The sequence below is a fragment of the Gambusia affinis genome, linkage group LG20 (genome assembly GCF_019740435.1).
Source record: "Gambusia affinis linkage group LG20, SWU_Gaff_1.0, whole genome shotgun sequence".
Taxonomy (NCBI): Eukaryota; Metazoa; Chordata; class Actinopteri; order Cyprinodontiformes; family Poeciliidae; genus Gambusia; species Gambusia affinis.
The window spans coordinates 9369569-9388548 of record NC_057887.1 but is presented as its reverse complement, the minus strand read 5'-3'; the positions used below and the strand labels follow the sequence as shown (position 1 = coordinate 9388548).

Below are 18980 nucleotides of genomic sequence, written 5' to 3'. Positions count from 1 at the left end.
AAGTGATTTATCACCTTTTACTGAACTGAAGAAGTATCTGCAAACTAACAAAACTTCAACTTTTTGTAACCTCAGTATTCCTCCTGTTTCCACCTATAAAATCAGGAAATACCCGCTCAGCCGACCCACTTCCTCCTTCTTCTTCTTCTTCCTCTTCTGTTGTCCTCCATCACACCTCAACTCTCACATCCTTCAATCCATGCAGCCTGTCAGAGCTGCGCCAGGTTGTGTCTTTCAGTTTTTAGCGGAGAGAGCGGAACTAACTTTGATGGAGAAGTTTGGATCCTTCCTGAATGTGTCTGTGGCTCATTATCTCTGTGATTCAGTCCCTCACAGCTGCCTGTTCATGTCTAACTAACTTTCTAGCTGCAGTGGTCTCCCCGCCCCCCTCCTCCTCTCATGTCTGTCCAATTGCCAGCAGCTGTTACTCATTTCACAAAAGGCCCGCCCATCCAGAGCTGAGACTGGCAGTGAGGCTCTCAGCGCTCCGTTAGAGGAAGACGTCTCCGCTGTCAGAGAAAGGCGATCTGCTGCTGCTGCTGGTGAGAGGACGTTTGTTTTTCTTCTTCTTCCTGTGTTTCGTTGTGAAAAGGTTTCTTTGTTTCTGTAGCGAGGCAACAGAGCCTCCTGTTCCACATAACTTAGGCTGAAGTCAGGCTTTGTCACAGTTTCTCATTTTGACTGTTCTGCTTTGTTCTGTTCTGCTCCTAATCGATGCTGCTGAACTTTCTTTTTGTCACTTGAGTGTTTTCCTTTAAGTCGCCGGACATCCAGTCTTACTTTTTTTCTTTTTTCTTTTTTTCTATCTCTCTCCTTGAGCTGCGCTAACTGCTCGGACTGTTATCAGGGAGTTTAACACCAACTCCATTTCTCCCTCCATCTCAGTCAGAAGCGGCTTCGTCTTGCTGTCTGGGATCATGTGGGATCTTTGTAGTAGATCCCTCTGGCTCTCCTCTGACTGCTGACAACTTCAGCCAGGCACCTCCAGACCTGCATAGCAGCAGGAGGCGCACAAGTGTGGTCTAAAGATAACGCTTCTGGTTTCCTGCTGTCGCCTGAGAGTTGCTGACGTCAGTTTGAGTCCAGCCCCTTGGGGTCGCACAGGATCCTTTTCTGTGTTTAGTCAGAGGAGAGACAGCAGCAGACGGGAGATAAACGACAGAATTATAAGACTCCCCCTCTCTGCTTTTGTGTACATGAGCGAAAAGGTTTAATTAAAAAGGGATTATAAGTTGCTGAGAGATATAAAGTTTCCCCCTCTAAAGTGTCTGCTCTCGTTTTAACTCCCTTTGTTTCATCTCCTCTCTGTGCAGCCGTGTTGAGTGAAGTCGGAATCGTTTCAACCTGGCCTCACACCTGCTGGCCTGAGCAAGGGAATCCCTCCTGCACTGGACTGCACCCTCCTCCGCCTTCTGCCTCCTCATGCCCCTGCAGGCGGAGCGCGGCGCCCGGCGAGCGAGCGCGTCCTGAGAGGGATGGCCCTGAAGAGACGGCTGTTGTGGGCCATGGGGAGCGTCGTCTGCCTCCTGGTCGTATACATGCTGTGTTTGAACACGCAGGGGCGTTCGTCGTCGTGGTACCTGCTCAGTGTGAAGACCTGGCCGGTGAGGACGGTCAGGTGAGGGAGTTTCTTTTAAGCTTTTTGTGAAAATATTTCCAGAACTTCATTCTGTGCTGCCAAAAGCGCACGTTTACGAAGAAGTCTGGTGTAGTTTCTACTCTCGATAATTTGAAGGAAGACAAGACTAACTTCTAAATAACTTTTCAGCACAACATAAGGGATCCTTTTAAGGCAATAATTCCTTAATATTGATGGAAAAAGTGCAAGTTAGAAGTGAAATGATCTGCCAGCAGAACAAGACATTTTTCCCATACAAGTTAAAATGTCTTGTTCCACTCCATTACTTCACTTATTTGCACTTTTCCATCAATATTGAGAAACTACTGACTTGAGGAAGCTCATACTTCCTGCTGAAAACTTGCTTGTGAGTTTCTACACCGGAAGCAAGAAAAAAAGTGGGGGAAAAAAAAAGAAAATTTGCATTAGAAACTAGACCAAAACTAGTTGGTAAAATTTTGTTTTTTTCAGTGTGCAGCTTTTCTTTTTATCATCATCTCCTAAATTTCATGTCTAGTTCAGATCATAAGTTCACAAATGCTCATAATTAGTATTAATGTCATTCATTTTAGGTCTTTTAAAGACTCCTTAAGTCCATTCTTTTTCCAACAAGGAATTATGCAGCTTTAATTTCAAAACAAGCTTAAGGAGTAGGAATTAAAATTTGCCGTAGGTGTTCTGTAATCCATGCAGACTCTGTTCATATCGGCTCAAATATAAACGTACTCCCTCACTCATGTACCTAACTGGGCCGTTCATTTAAAGTGGCTGTTTTCCTCTAACAGACCCAACTTGATTCATCCCTTCAGCTTGGATGTGTGTTTGGGGTTATTCTGCTCGGGTCCAAACAGAACAACTCAAAAGAAACCCAACCTGGTTTATGTTAAATCTTATCGGCTGTCGGTAAATGTTGTCACGTTGGTTCGATGAAGAGCAGTGAAAATGAAGGGAACAAACGTGACCATGAGACGTTTGTCTGGCCTGGTCCAGACCTCTGAACTGATCTTATTACTATTATTTATTTAAATATTCTGATAACTGATTACTGTCTGCTGCCTCATGCTGCTTTCAAGAAATGTCAGAAGTCGACTGGCCTTGATCACAGATATTAGATTAGACACAAGCCTTAGATCCATTTTTATTTTATTTTATTTATTTTTTTTGCCATTTCTTCAATGCCAGTCCTGAGAAGCTCAACAGTTTTTTCTTTCTCGCTGATTCTAGTTTTCTAGACTGGATTCCAGGTCAGTAGCTGAAACTGCGTTGCGTGAGTTGAAGTGAAGTCTGAAAACCAGTCCAGGTTATATCTGGTAAATGGAAACTCTCATAATGGATAAGCTGCTACTTCCTAGAACAGCTGGCTGACTGGAAGTTTTTTTTTGTTTTTTTTTCCAATTCTCGTTTGTGGATAACCACAACTGGGGGTGTTTTGAAACAAAGACTGAATCTTTATTGCTGTTTCTAGAAACAAAGCTACTGAAAACGGCAACTTTATTTAGACATGCTGCATAAACTGCAGCAGATGCGTCTGGTTTTCAGTCATTTTCTGGTCTGGATAGGAAAGGAGGGGAAAAAAAAAAGAAACCATGGAAAGCATTTTTAATGACCAGACTGTAGTCTTTGCCTTCTGTCTTTCCTTCCGTGTGGTTTACCTCTCTTCTTTCTGTACTTCCTTCCTTGTTTTTGTTCGTTCTGTTTTTCATTTGCTCCCTGCTCTCCTTTCTTGTCTGTCCTTTTATTTTACTACAGATCTTGTATTCCCTGTGCTCTTTCCTTCCTCATTTTGCCTTTTCATCCTTCTTACATCTCACTTCCTGTCTTTCTTTCTTTTACTTGTTTACATCTTCTTCTTTTTTTTTTTTTTTTACCCCGTTCTTTCCTGTCCGTCTCGTATGTCCTTACTACTGTCTGTCTTCTCCTTCCTCCTTTCCTCGCGCGTGCCAAGTCTTTTTCCCTTGTCAGCCTTTTTCTTTCTTTTCCTCATTCCCTCCCTAAAATGGTTGTAAAGGACGGAGAGAAAAGTTGAGCCTGAATAAGCCCTGGATGTTGGACTTGCATGAATCTTTTTGACATCTTATCCTAAATCTTAATCAGTATAATGTTGTCTCAAATACACTTGAACAAAGAAAAACACACACCAACGCCCCTGAAGTTTCCAAAGACGAGCTGGATTACTAGAATTAAACAATCAAATCTTGTCGTGTTTTTAGTTCAGACGGAGCAGTGAGTCGTGTCAGTTGAAGGGTTAAACTGTGAGATCACATGCGATGAAGAGTTTCTACTGTATAACCAACTCCTGTTCCCTCCTCCTCCTCCTCCTCTTCGGCTCCAAGTGGATCATTGTGGCTCCAACAAAGGAACCACACAGCACTCTGCTGCTCTAATGAAAGAAATCCCCTGGAGTTATTCGACTGGAGGTGGTCTCTCTCACACACGAACGTGAAATGTAAGCTTTGTTCCGACGGGCAGAGCTCCAGCTCTAAAAGCCAGCAGGTCCCCGACAGATGCATTAAGGCCAGCTGAGAGAAACTGGAGCGGAGACTCGTTTCTGAGTCAAGAAGAAGAAACTAACGAACGGGGAATGAGCCCAAAACGTGTTCAAAGTTTCAAGAGCTGTTCTTGTCTGAGAGATGAATCGATAACAGTTGTGACTGATCTCAAATTTTGGCCTTTTATTTTTCTTCTGAGCGCTATAACAGCTTTGGATATTCTGCATATTTAAATGAACATTTCCTGCTGAGATCAGTCAATTGGGAGCAGAGGAAACGTCCCGTATTTGATTAGTTGTTGGATTTACCATCTTACAGTGAACGTTGTTGCAATAACAGTCAAGTGTGGACTTGGGAGAAAATGTTGGCCCTCAGTTGGTCACGTTTCCTCCTCCCGTGGTTGAAGGTGCAGAAACTTTGCTGTAGAACCTTTGGACCAGTGTTTCCCGACCCTGGTCCTGAAGTCACGCTGCCCTGCATGTTTTAGACCAGGGGTCTCAGACTCGCGGCCCGCGGGCCAACTGCGGCCCTCGGGACGATAGTTTGTGGCCCCCACCTTAATATGAAAGTTTAATGTTAGTGTGGCCCGCGAGCAGTGATTTGTAATGCGTTACTGACGTCGGACCACGTTTTTCAGTAACGAGTAATATGCTATTTCAAATCCAGTAGTCAGACTACAGTTAGCCTACTTATCAAAATCATTTTTGCGTTATCTTCTTTTTGTTATTTAATCGTATTTCCTCTACGTGTCTTGTCGAGTGACCGACGCCTCTATGCGACAGAAATCTAAACAATGGAGGGAGATGCGATTTTGTTGGTGGAAAACTGGAACTATTTTGAGATTCTGCCGCCAAGTCCGATTATTATAAGCGGCTTTGGGCTTCATTTTTAAAGTCGCCCGATTTAATGAGTGGCGGGTTGCGCTTTTTGGGCTCGTTTTTGAACGTGAAGTTGCTCATTTGGGCTTGGAAATAAGCAGAGACTCATAATAAATCCCAGAATTTGTCCGTCATTAAGGTAGTTTTACTCAGTCTCTCCTGTTCATCATTTCTCAGATGATCCGTCCCGCTGTGTCTTTGTTAATGTCAAGTTAATGTATTACCTCTGAATGACGTCGAGCTTCGCGTTGCGCGCCCAGAAAACTACAAATATCGAGACTAATTTAAACAACGCAATAAACGTGAAAACAGCCACGAATGAACGTGTCCGTAGTTTCCAATAATTATAATGGCAACTTAATTCTAATTATTAATACTAAGATAAGTGTCGCAAATCTGTGCAGCCATCTGAGCTGTGAGCTGCAGGAGGAGATCTGTGCGCAGTGACACCAAATGCAGGGCCGTAACACAGAACCTGGAGGCTGGGGGGAAGGGGGGGCTTTAAAATCCTTCTTAGAGTTTTCCAGACAACAGTGGACCACACAAACTACTCACGTTTTTTATTTTTCTACAATCTCCTCTTCAGTTCAACCTTATCAGTGGAGACACATTGTTGATGTTACCATTATAAAATAGCTTACAAAAAAGTATTGGCAAAGCTCAATGTGATTTTCACAGGAGGCGGAGTGTTGTTAGCACCTGCTGAAAGTAACTAAAAAGTTACTTTTAGTGTAACTTAGTTACTTTCCAAATCAAGTAGTCAGTAATCTAACTAAGTTACTTTTTCAAGGAGTAATCAGTAGTCCGATTAAAGTTACTTTTTCAAAGTAACTATACCAACACTGCCCGCGAGTTTGATATGATTGGCACTTTTCAGTGTTGTGTGCGGAGCTGAACTAACTTACCAATCACAGTGCTTCAAATGGAGCTCATTGACCCGCAGTGCCACTCTGAACTCAAAGCCAAGTTCAGGGAGGTGAGTGGAAAAGCAGACAAGCTTGGGCAATTTTTGAGAGAATTGCCACCCAGCTTCCCTGAGCTTTCCCAAATGTTCAAGCGGACCATGTGTCTTTTTGGGAGCACATACTTGTGCGAAAAGCTCTTCTCTACCTTGAACTTCAATAAGTCCAAGTACAGGTCCAGACTTACTGACGAGCATCTTCAAGCTCTACTTAGGGTCTAAACTGCCTCCTCCCTTAAGCCAAATGTGGCTCGGCTATGCGAGAGGAAGCGCTGCCAGACCTCTCGCTGTATGAAGTAGGCAGAAGAAACAGTTTATAAACTGTTATATTCATAACAGTTTATGTTCAATGTTCCATTCATGTTCAGAAAGTTAAAGGTTAAAGAACTGTTAATACAGCCATTTGAATCTGAATTATAATAATTACATTTATCTAGTCTTCTATAGCTGCTGTGTTATTATTATATTTTATTTATTTATTACTGATTAATTTTTTTTCTTATGAATTGTTAATTTATTTATTTTTTCATCTTATTTTGTGTTTAAAAAATAAAAATAAAGACATTTGATAACATTGGAATGTTTTTGTAAGAGCTTTTCTTGTGGAAAACCCGATGCGGCCCAGCCTCACCCAGACTCTACCTCCAGCGGCCCCCGGGTAAATTGAGTTTGAGACCCCTGTTTTAGACAATCCCTGCTTCACGACGCCTGATTCAGCTGATTGCAGTTCAGCAAACACCAGTCAGCTGAAATCAGCTAAAACCAAGGAGGCTCCTAAAGCATGCAGGGCAGTGAGCCTTGATGATCAGGGTTGGCAGACGCTGCTTTAGACCTTCCTAGCATCCACCTTCAGTCTTGCTCTCTCTCGCCGCTGCAGCTTAAATGAAGCACCAGCTTGTCATAGAGAAAACAATCTGCTTTAAATCATCTTCATTCGTCTTCGTTTCGCCGCCTCACGACCTGCGTTTCCATTACAGATGTGAGCAAACCTCTGTCTACGTTCTATTAACGGCAATGTTTCCATCGAGGAAGGAATGAAATTGAAATCTCATGCGACTAAGCTTGTTCATGCGATAAGTCATTTAAAACCATGGCAACAGCAGCTGTAGTTGCATGAGATTTTATTTATAATTCAACCTTTGCATTAGTGCAGACCTGTCAGCCATCCATCGTGTTGATGATGTGACTCATGATGTGAAAAAGTTTCCACTGCAGTTCTGCAAAATGTATCCATTTTGATACTGCTGAAAAAAACACCTCATCCTAACAGAAAAACTTTTTTATCATAAATGTTTTCAAAATTGGCATCTTTTTTCCGTCAAGCAAATTTAAGCTGGGCATATGGGTTTTACACTGGTTGGGTTTTTCAAGTGATAAAATGTTCTTTAAGGTTTTATGAGGAGGCGGTGACGGGTTCCTGCACCGTATCTGAAGGTGTGAGTCAAAAAGCCGAGTTCAGGCTGTTTGCATTTCGCAGAATAACAAACGCTCCATTAGCACACACACACTCACATCGGCTAAAGGGTGAGTGTGTGTGTGTGTGTGTGTGTGTGTGTGTGTAGGGGGAACACATTGGCTGTTGCCAGTAGAGATAACACCGACTAATCAGGGCTGCTTTGATCACTGAACCTCATTTAAGGAACTTTGCATTTCGGTTAATATTTTATGACAGTTTAAAAGACACTGGCACTTAAACTAGGTTTACCCAACCTCATAGTTTTTGTTAGTTTTTTATTTAGGATTTTTCTTTTTGTTTGCTAAATCCAGAATATCTATAGGAATATTGTACATTCATTTATTTATATGTATATTTCATTTAACCTCTCAAGACTTTTTTAATGAAACCAAGTTATCAGATGACGATGTGTAAAGGTTGGTTGCTTTACAGTATCTTTATGTCTTTATATACAGTATCGATAAACTAAGAACAATAAACCCGCTCTTAGTTTGTGTGTTTGTCATCCATCCACACAAAGCCAGAGTTTGTATGCATATATGTAGTTTTCAGTTTATTTTTTAGCTCTTTGCTGTTTTGTGTGGCTGTCACTGAGCCCTCAGTCCAAACTGCCAGCAGAATGAGACGGTTTTAGTCGATGTTCAGTCGGATGCCGCACTACGTCCATCACTGTGGACTCAGCAGCTCCTCTGTTCTGCTGCACACGTTGCTCCTCCAGGGAACGTGACGGCTGGCTTCACGATCGGAACATCAGCCGACTTTGGCCCCCGAGGCCCTTCAGCAGTTCACATTTCACAGGTTTTACCAAGAATGCTTTTCCCTGCCACTCGGTTACACATTAATTCACTTACTTGAACATTTGTCACTTATTTCCCAGTTTTGTTATTTGGTTTTATTACTTCACCACAGTCAGTCATTGTAAATTCCCTGCACAAAGCGGCGTAGCATTAATCTGTTCTGCTGGTTTTAAAAGTCTCTTCTCATTAGACTGAGGAAAAAAATGGTTGAAAATAATGCAGAGGTCTTTAATTTGATACATAAATACTGCTGCTGTGAATATCACTGCCATTTATTAAATTGGTAACTTCACTTGATCCTTATTGATCTAGCCTGAGCCGTCTTTGTCATCCATCACTAAAACATTGTGTCTGTGGTTTGATCCTCCACAGCCCCTCTAATGACGCTCTGCTCAGATGGAGCGACCTCGTGCAGGACGACCTGACCCCCACCCTGCTTGACCTCGCAGCAGCCGAACAGACTGCAGCTTTAAAGACTCGACCAGTCACCAGCCCAGCAAAACCAGCACAAGACCAAATCAAGAACAACTCGCTGTCTAGGTCTGAAGGTGTAGACAGAACCACGAGGGCCCCTCTGACCAAGCCGGGCCCCACAGAACCCCCTTACATCGGAGACTTTTACATGAGTGAGAACGTCCCTCCACAAACGGTGAGTCAGCTCTGGATTATTTGACCCAAAGATTCAGTGTCCGTGAAATGGATCATCTCTAACTTCACGTTGCCTACATCAGTCCCTGGATTCCCGTTTACCTGGTGTTGGCTATAGCAAGTCGCTATAAACAGAACTTTGTTTGAACTGTTTCATAAATCTAAAAGACGTATCTGGGCTCACAGGTGACATTTAATCTGGAGAAATGATTCATATTCCCTGTAACCTGATTTAAACTGGAGAAATGGGAGTTTACATTTAAAGTTTGTGGATGTCACATGATCTGTCTTATCAGTGGAAAGGATCTTTCATGTTCTGGTTCTGATCCGGCTCTGTTTTCTCACTGGGCGGCTGCTGTGCAGATTTGTTCCTGTTTAATGTTTTAGTTTGCGATCAAGTCATGCGTGTTGCTGTTTGTCTTGTTACACAGCGTGTTCTCTCATTAACGCTACTTGTGTAAATGATTGGGTTTGTTTACAAGATTAACAGCATATGTTAAAAATTACATACTGACACAAAATCTGGTCTATAACAACGGATTCACTGAATTCTCTAAAGAACAGCTGCCATTCATTTGCAGTTTGCTCTTTTGTGGTCGGAGCAAAACTGTGAAGGCTGCTTTTCACATGCAAATTCAGATTATATTCGTTGTCCAAGCATAGAAACTGAACAGTGGGATGAATTCAAGACACACTCGTCTGTTTTTACTGCACAAAGTGGTTAAAAGTTTCCCTCGAGGGCTTAGTTTTCAGGAGCTGTTCACTCATAAATATATATTTTTAATGTCACCAATATAACTCTCTCCGTGTTTCTCAGGTTTTGCGAAGTTTAAAGCACTTAAAAAGCACATCAATGCCCCATAAATGAGTTTGTGTTTGCGCAAACCCATTAATGTGTCCATTACATATCGGATCTGGTTTACCGAGCCCAGCAGTACTTTCATGTGTTGTTATATTAATGATGGGGAAGCTTGCTGCAACTTTCTGTTTCATTTCAAAGGGAATTAAGTTGTTTAATTTAAATTCTCCTCCTCGTTGATTTAAGAAACCAGGACGGCAAAAAACGTCTTACAGCAGCCACTTTTATAAACATCATAGATTTAACACACTTATTCAGTCAAGTCTAGTTGGAGCCACTTTTTCCAAAAACAGTTTTCTTCTCCTGTGAAACGTAAATAAGTTGGAGAAAGATTTGAAGATTGTAGTAAGAGCAGTGGTGACTGGTTCAGAGGCTCCAGTCTAACCAGTAAGACGTCCGTCACCTTTTCCTGAGTTCATGTCGAGTCTGTATAAGTGACTGAGGGCCTCAGGAGGACATCTGACCTGCTGACTGACCGTGAGAGACGGGGACTGTAGAGTTTTCTTTTTTTCTCTCTCTCTCTCTCTCTGTTTTTGTTGTCATGACACTACAGCTGTGTCATCCGCTCCTCACAGAACTGCCCAGACGGGATCCGAAGTCGGATAAAGGAGTCCGAGTTTGGACAGCGGTTCCTGGAGCACATTCCCGTCCTGCAGTGGGCCCAACATGTGACTCAGGAGCAGCACCAGCGTCTGAAACGGTACCCAGGAACGCACGGCTGGGGAGGCGTCGACTTCGACAGTGAGATCCACTTTCTTCAAGCGTTTCATCAATTTTTTGTTTTATTTTTTTTAATAGTTTTGCTGGATTTTATTATTTGTGAAGTTTTCACTGTTTTGTGTCACAAACAGGCTGCTGTTTTACAGGCAGAACAGGAATTGCAGTAATAAAACACTGTTTGATGCTACAAGATAAATTTTTGCTGTGTCACAGCAGTGAAAACACTGGTTTCATTTTTCACCTGGATGGAATTTACCCATCTTCATAGGGCATGAGGTTCATGTTTAACTTTGCCGATCTCTGAGTTTGCACACGATTTAATTTTGCATAATGAGCTGAACAATCATCTGCTCTACGGTTGAGGGCAGGTTCAGACCTGTGGCTCAGAGGATGCAGGATGAGGTTCCTTCATTTCTCCAGAGGATTTGGAGCTCGATCGTTGTTGAGGGGAGAAATTTTCTTCCAAATGACTTTTTTGGAACAAGTTGTTTAGCTGTTGTGGGTTCCTGGAAAATGTTTCCTTTTCAGACCAGTTTCACCTTGGAAAGAAAATTCTCCATTGGATTTCAATCAACTTTCTTTTTTTTTTTTTTTATCAATACTCAAAACATTGGAGGATTTTCAGTCTTGGGTGCATTTATAAGGAGTCAATAATTAATAAATAGCAGGTTTACTCCTAATCTTGACACAAACTGAACAGGACATGTGGCGTATTTAAAAAAAATATTTTAATATTTCATTCAGTTCAGGATAATTTTTGGTCATCTTAATGAAATCATATTACAGCATCAGAAGCCAAATGTCACTCCAGTCAAAATTTTGCATGAAGATAAACTTTTTTTTTTTTTTTTCAAATAAAGTGAACTATAATAAATCTGTAGCTCAGGTCTCTGATCGGTGTAATTATTGTGCAGTGAACCAAACTGTACAAACTGTTAGTAGATTTGTTTTTATTATTGTTTTCAGACAGTCTGAGGAAGCTGAGCCTCGTATGACCGTCCTCAGATTCTGTTAATATGTGAAGACGGGCTGTGATGTGTACAGTTGCAGTTTAGGAAACTTATTATTATTATTTCTTGATGAATTCTGCTTCTCTCTTCAGCTCTGATGGACACTCTGACTGTGCTCAACTCCTCTGCAAACTGGAGGATGTTGGATGACTGGGAAAGTCGCAAGAATAAATCGGAGTGCAGCCGCTGTGCCGTGGTGGGAAACGGAGGGATCCTGAAGGGCTCGAAAAAAGGGAAGGAGATCGACGGCCATCATTATGTCTTCAGGTACAGACTGAGCTGGACGACCCACTGGGACGGCAGAGCTTCGACATCCTATCAAAACTCTGCTGTAAATAAACTTATCAGACAAGTAGATTTTTGTTTTATAAGTGGTAACGAGCTAAAAAAAACAACAACCATGCTGTAGATGGGTTTGGCTGCCATGGCAACGTACCACCCGCCCCCATCAAAGAAGTTTTCTCTTCACCTGGCATCAAGATAAAAATCATCCTAAATGTTCTTTTGTTTGGGTTTCCTTTCCGTGTTGGACTCTGTGGTTCTCCAGGACCAACGGGGCGGTCATCAACGGCTTTGAGGAGGACGTGGGCTCCCGGACCACCCACTACACCTTCTCCACCAACACGCTGATGAACTCCATGAGGAGCTACGGCGGCGTCGGGTACAACGGGCCGCCCACGACCACGGTGAGGTCGCAGCTAAAGGGTCTCTCCCTCCGTTTTGAAGGACGCGTCCTCACTTTTTTTAACGCTCCGCCACAGGAGACGCGCTACGTTTTCCTGCCCGATCACGACCGGGATTACCTGCTGATGAAGGCGGCGTCCACGCACACGTTGGTGGCGAGGGGACCCGAACGAGGCAAAGAGTGAGTGACGGTCACAGATGAGTTTATGTTGAGGTGAAGCAGCATCGTTGGTCTAAAGATAAAATGTGAGCTGTGAGCCGTTAATTTATTTATTTAAACCTGTTAGCAGGTTGGATCTTCATAATGTTTTTGTGTAAGGGCCATCAGTTTTAGTCACAAAATGCAGTTTCACATGAGGATCGTGCATATGAATTTTTACAGATTAAAAAAAATATGTTTTGATATTTAAATTGTCGTCAAATTTTAAGACTGAATCCTTTTTAAAATTGAATTTGAACTTGATGGGAATTTGAATTTCTAAAGCGTTTTACGGCGTTTCCTCTTTTAGTTTGACATGCTTTTAAATTGATCAGATCTTTATTATGTTCTGAACTGGTTCAGATCTGACCTTTAGCGTATTAAAACGCTCAACCATTTCCACCATTTCATCACTGGACATTTGCCACAGCCAACGTGGAAAAAGCCACGTATCTTTTCAGTCTGACTTCATCCGTCTCAAATATTTACCCACCACTCCTTGTAGCTCGTTTGCTTGACTGGAGTGTTTGGTCTAAAGCTTTTGTTTGGGGCCGATTGTCTCACACGTCACTTTAAAGGACCTTAACCTTGGTAAAAGCTCCGCCATGTGAAGGTTCTTCTCCCTATTTAAATTCAACCTGATGTGAATCAGTCGAGTTGAAAATAAACTACAGTCTGCAGTTAAAGTGAGTCGCATAACTGAGAGCCCAGAAAGCCTGGAACTGAAACGGTTTGTGGTGTTTTTGCAGAGCTGCCATGTAGATCAAACCTTTCTACATCAAATAAAACATGCGGTTTGTTCCTGATGGACATCCTGACGTTTGGACGTCGACCTCCCTGCTGATGGATAAAATGATTAGATCTGACCTTTGGTCCGAAAGATGTTGTCCACTTAAATCCATCCTGTTGCCTCTGGATCACATCATTCTCACATTCATATTGTTTTCTTCTGTCTCAGTGCTGATTGTCGACATTCAGGATTTGAATCTGCTGAGATTCTCCAGTATTTTTACAATATCCCTAAATTATTCAACTTTCTTTAAAGTGGCTCCAACAGTTTTGACAGGAGGTGCTGGTCAGCAACTAATCGTGTCGCTGAATGGATGTGAAATTAATTCGTACTACACATTTTGTGTCACTGTAATTTAATGCCCAATTCCTTTTAGTTTGTTTTTTTTTTTAAATCAGGAGATCAGGTGTTTGATTACATTTTGGAGGCTTTAAATTCTTCCAACTTGCCGCTGCTGTGTGTGTGCGTGTGAAGAAAGATTTACGGGTTAAAACTTGATAACAAAACACCATGAGTAAATGTCACAGAGTGAATGATGACAGAGTTGCGATCTAAACACACGTTTCACCAGTTTTGTCTCAACTTGCAACAATCCAGGTTTAACTGGACGCCTGTTTTCACCTGAACATGTGACGGCAAAAGTAAAATAAATTTTTCTACACTGTTAACTTCTATTGTTTATTTTGCGCAGCCCAACAAGATACTTTGGAAAGGACGTCTCGGCAGCAAAGCTGAAGATGTACCACCCAGATTTCATCCGTTACCTCAGGAACAGGTGAGCCGGTGACCTGAATGAAAACGGCAGCAATGATGGATTTCAAACACGATGAGACCTGAGCCGGCTTCTGAATTTATTTTCCTGCCGGGTTACATGAAGCTGTCTGACGCATGAAAACGTCTGTAATTCCGTAAAGATATAGTTTTGCTAATTACATTTTTAAAACGGCGGTTCTTGACGATGTTTGTGCAACGCTCGACAGATTTGTGATTTCTGGTTTCAGATTCCTTCGGTCGAACATCCTGAACGGTCGATACAGGAGCATCTACCGTCCGTCAACCGGAGCTGCAATGCTGCTGGCCGCACTGCACACCTGCGACCAGGTAGGAGTCGTGTTCGCTCTGCTGTGCCATGAATAAAGTGGTTTTTTTTTATATATATATATATATATATATATATACATTATCTACCACACTTGAACCCTGATGGAAACACACACGTAGAAGTATGTGCAGTAGGTTCAACCTGATGGAGAAACTGCAGAGGAAACTAAAAACGGACAAATATACTCCAACACTTTTATTTTATTGTATAGAGCTTTACATTTTACTTGTGATATGAAATGCATGAACAAGACATCAGCTATGAAATTAAAGCTTGGCTAGAAATGCGTCGTACATTTCTGGCCCGTGTAATTTTGGTGTGGCCGTTACAAAGCTGTGATCTCAGTCCTTACAAAATGTCTGAGTAGAGCTGAAAGTGTGTGTGTGTGTGTGTGGGATGGGAAGCTTACACACTGACCCAGTTACACTGGTCCTAATGGGACAAATGGGCCAGAATTCCAACAAGTCCTATGAGAGGTTTGTTGGAAGGAAACCTAAAACCAGTTAGAAGGACAATCCTGCCAAATATTAAGTAAAGGCCTTATGAGTCTAAAAGGAGGAGAAGACAAAATAGTTTTCACTCTTGCATTTAGCAAATGGAGATGATTTTGGGCTATTCTGACCTAAAATTGAAAAATGTTGTACAATGCTGGGCTGCGCTTGCACAAGGACAGGATTGTGATTCTCCTCAGCTGACCCTGCAGAAATTGCTCCCATTTCATTCTTATTTTAAATTTTTTTTTTATCTTGTTCTTTGTTAGTTGTGTCAGAACTGCCACAGCCATCAGATCCTTTTTGTAGAATCATCAGCAGGAAGAAATGAAGATCAAGACAGAAAATTAAATGAGTTTTTGTTTGTTTTTAATGCATTTGCTTCCAGTTAAATTGTGACCCTGTTTGTTTTTTTTTTTGTTTGTTTGTTTTCTGGAGGTGAGCGCCTACGGCTTCATGACGCCAGACTACAGCAAATACTCGGACCACTACTACGACAAATCCTATCACAAGGTGGGCTTCTTCGCCAACCATGACATGCGTATGGAGATGACGGTGTGGCAGAAGCTGCACAAAGCCGGACTCATGACTCTTTACATGCGCAATAAAACGGACCACAGCTGATGTCGCCCTTCCTGCAACACGACTCGAGTTTTCCTGTCAGTGAAATTCTTGTTTCTTAAAACTTCAACTTGTTTGGCTTGTTCCTGGGAAAGATGAAGATTTACTTAAGCCATTTCTCTAGAAGGATTTATTTATCTTGGGATGCATGAGTTGAGCATCTGTGGCTCCCCAAAGAATTATTTTTTTCTTTTCTCTCAATTATTACATTCAAGTTGAATCGTAATTTAAGAAAAGGATGACGGCGTTCTTATACAGGCGAGACCAAAATTAAGGATTTCTGAGCCTTAAAGAAAATCCACTGGAGTAGCAGAAGTTACTTCTTTGAAATTTGCTGCTTGTACATTACTGACCTCAAGATTCTCCATCCTGCTTTGTGCATAAATTATTAACCGTTCTGGTAATAAATGCATCAGTTTGTATTACATGCTGTCACAAACCTATATTTCTAGGTGAAAATATGTTTATAGATTGGATATTTGGACCTTGTAAAGCGGTTCAGCTTTAGCCTTCCTGCCGACTTTCAATCATTTCTATTGGGAGCAAAGGCAGGTCGGCTGTGTGTGAGAGCGCTCGGCTTTACTGATATCAAACGGAGATGAAATGAGGTGGTGTTTACATTTTAAACGGTATACAAAATCATGTTTACTAACTGCTGTACTTTATTCAGTCTTCTTGTTACCCTCCTAAGGTTTTTCTCTCTCTGTGTCTTGCATCCTGAATGAACTGCAGCCCAGCCTTGACATGTTGTTGAAAATGATCTTTAAAATATTTGATTTCTCTCGCGCCATTTAAATGCCGCACTGATGCTGAAAATGACCAACTTTAAGTCGTCTTCACTCGGTTTACAGCATCAACTTCCTTTGTTGCTGTTGCTAGGGAACCAGGCAGTTCTTGGTATACAAATATCCCTGATTGTAAAAACAGTTATCCTTGAGTTTCCGGCCCAAAATTGCAAGTCACAACACCGCCTGACGTCTCTAATTATAGTGTTTGTGAGCATAAAGGCAGCCCGGGACGCTATTGCGTTTTATTGCCAACAATAGCTTCGGGTAGCGTTCCCATCCCTGGTCCTCAAGGCACGCTGCCCTGCATGCTTTACATGTTTAATACACTTGAATCAGATGTTCAGCGACAGCCTGTTAATCAGCCTGCCATTCAAATCAGGCATACTAAAGCAGAGTAATGTCTAAAACATGCAGGACGGTCTTCCTTTCTGACCGGGGTTGGAGAAAAGCTAGCATAGCTAACGTCTGAGCTAACAGGTGCCTCTAAATGACTTATTTTTGGATAAAAGTAACAATATGAAATTTGTTAACTTTGTGGTATCATTCTGAAGTTTGAATCTTTACTTCTAAGCTCTGACCATCAACGCAGCAACAGAAAGATGTGCTAGCATGCTAACGTTTGCAAGTAGCTCAGATTGATAAGTTTTTAAATGCATTAAGCTGTCCAGATCAGCTTCAGGCTTTGTCAACACTAACCGAGCCACACTAACCAGTCTGGAATCAGCTTCTGCAGGAGGTCATGGTACAAAGTGTTAAAGATAAACGCAAGAGTAAAACTGGTGTCTAGATATGTCAAAATCTGCAATCATAATTGTTTTGGTGACCCATCTGCTGATAAACGTACCATTAAACAGAGGTGTGCATAAAGGATCAATAAGAAAACCCAAGATTGGTTTCCAGGATGTCAAAACTCCGTTGCTGGTTAAAGTATTGAGTATGACATTTGTTGCACTTCCTGAAGTGACGAGTAAACTTCCCTGAAATAAAACTGAGGAGTAGATGCAGTTCCTTGAAGACATTTGTTTTTTTTTCCTTACAGCAACAAGGACTGTAAACTTTCACCAAGTATCTATTCCATTGTTCCCTTTTTTCAGAGCCATAAACCGCAGCAGACGTGTTGCCTGACGGACTTTAGAACGTCACAAAATGTGTTTCTGCCATAAAGTTTAATGTGAGTCGCTGTTGCGGATCCAGCTCTGTTTACCACTTTAATGGCTCTCATCTGCGGTCAAAGTTTATTCTGACTATCACTGTCACTCCTTTTACTGTAGACTGCCTCCAACTGTGACTTTAAAGATTATCCTGAGTATTGTGTAAATATGAAAGGATTGATATATTTAACTTTAATTGGAATGTTGTTGGGTTTTGTTTTTTTTAACACGTTGCCACTTTGTGGCCATTTGTGCCTTTAATGAGAAGCAGCATTTTGTGTTCTTGAGATAATAAAAAATTTTTTTTGGAGGGCGGGGTGTGTGTTTCTACAGAGACAGGAAACGGGGAGCTGTTAGTTTAAGATTTGTATTTCTTATGTTTGAAAGGTGGCAAGTGATGGGATCAGTTTGTTCACACTCCCCTGTGAGCCATAACGAGGGTCAAATGTCAAATTGTCCTCTGTGTTGTCATCCTGAACGACAAACTGAAAGTTGCATTTTTCCTCTAGTCTTGAGACACTGAGTTTTTTTTTTGTTGTTTTTTTTCCAAGTGGAAGAAGTGTTTTGTATTACAAGCTTCATTCAAATAAAGGGGTTTGGTTCTCTAAACCTGTCTATTTTTCTAGACTGTAGTCACGCAAAGGGACTTTTACAGTGCAATTTCTCTTTATTTTTTACCCAATAAAACTGTATAAATGTAAAACCAGCTTTTATGGATTTTCTGTGTTTTTCTGTAACCGTTCACCCTCCCAACCTGCGTGATGTTTTTGTTTCCCCCCAACAGAACATGGAGAAAAATATTTAATGAAAATAAAAGCCAGTCTACTGACAGTTTTGCTTCCTTTCTTTTTTTCTTTTCTGGCTATTTTTTTTTTTACCTGCAAAGCTGTTATGAACATGTTAAACGAAACAAGACGCGAATTTACTGTCATCTGGATTAAAGAGTTTATTGATCATCTATCTGAGCTCGTCTGACCTCAGCATTTGAGGATTGTGTTCAGCTGGGTGTTGACTCCACCTCTGTTTTTTCTTTATTATAACCCTAAATGTTTGATTTACAGCATAAAAATCCCTTTAAGGTGGACAGTATTAATCTGCAGGGCCTTGAACTGAGGTTACGTGGTGGTGAACCATGCTGCCTCTCGTTGCTGCGCAGCAGGGAGGGAACAGATGTTCGTGGTGCCATGTGGTCGGGTGCGTTTGAGGTCATGAGTCAGTCTTTACAGTGCTGCCAACATGTCTGCCAGCACGAGGTTGCAATTACAGAAAGCCATCTGATGGTGGTTTCTACGCCGGTAAGCTTTTGGGAAAGTGACACTGGAGTTATCCAAGAATGACCAGCAGGTTTCTGTTCACTGTAATATTCATTAGTCATCTTGAGTATTTCAGGCGCCACCCATCCCATAAACTGGAATCCCGTCATCCCGTCTACTGTGGCGAGGAATCTTTCTAGCACAAAAATTACATCTGTGGTCTTTGTCTTGGATCGCACTATGAATGTTGGAGAGTAAACAGGAACCCAAGAAATGAGTGGAAAACTATTTGTTTAAATGAGGTAAATTATTTGGTGCAAGTGTGGAAAAATTGGTTAAATCGGTTAAACATCTTAGATTTATTGCTCTGGAGGGAATATAAGTTGAACTGTGTGTTTTTATATTTTTTAGATTACTGCATTTTTGCTGTGAAAGTAAACATGTTAATGTTTCAGCTTTATGACG

At 41.6% G+C, this 18980-nt stretch overlaps 1 protein-coding gene across 2 annotated transcripts; it reads left to right on the top strand.

Moving 5' to 3' along the window:
• Window positions 1-417: 417 nt before the first annotated feature.
• Window positions 418-18093, top strand: st6galnac (ST6 (alpha-N-acetyl-neuraminyl-2,3-beta-galactosyl-1,3)-N-acetylgalactosaminide alpha-2,6-sialyltransferase). 2 transcript variants are annotated; one of them, XM_044102843.1, is made up of 10 exons: window positions 418-542; window positions 1314-1618; window positions 8572-8848; window positions 10282-10447; window positions 11529-11703; window positions 11984-12122; window positions 12198-12301; window positions 13801-13884; window positions 14111-14210; window positions 15141-18093. In XM_044102843.1, exons 2-10 carry the CDS (start codon window positions 1476-1478, stop codon window positions 15324-15326), a joined length of 1374 nt encoding a protein of 457 aa, XP_043958778.1. In that variant the 5' UTR covers window positions 418-542; window positions 1314-1475; the 3' UTR covers window positions 15327-18093. The 2 variants fall into 2 exon arrangements, with proteins under 2 accessions (XP_043958778.1, XP_043958779.1); XM_044102844.1 differs by lacking the exon at window positions 15141-18093 and adding an exon at window positions 14972-15132.
• The last annotated feature ends 887 nt before the right edge of the window (window positions 18094-18980 follow it).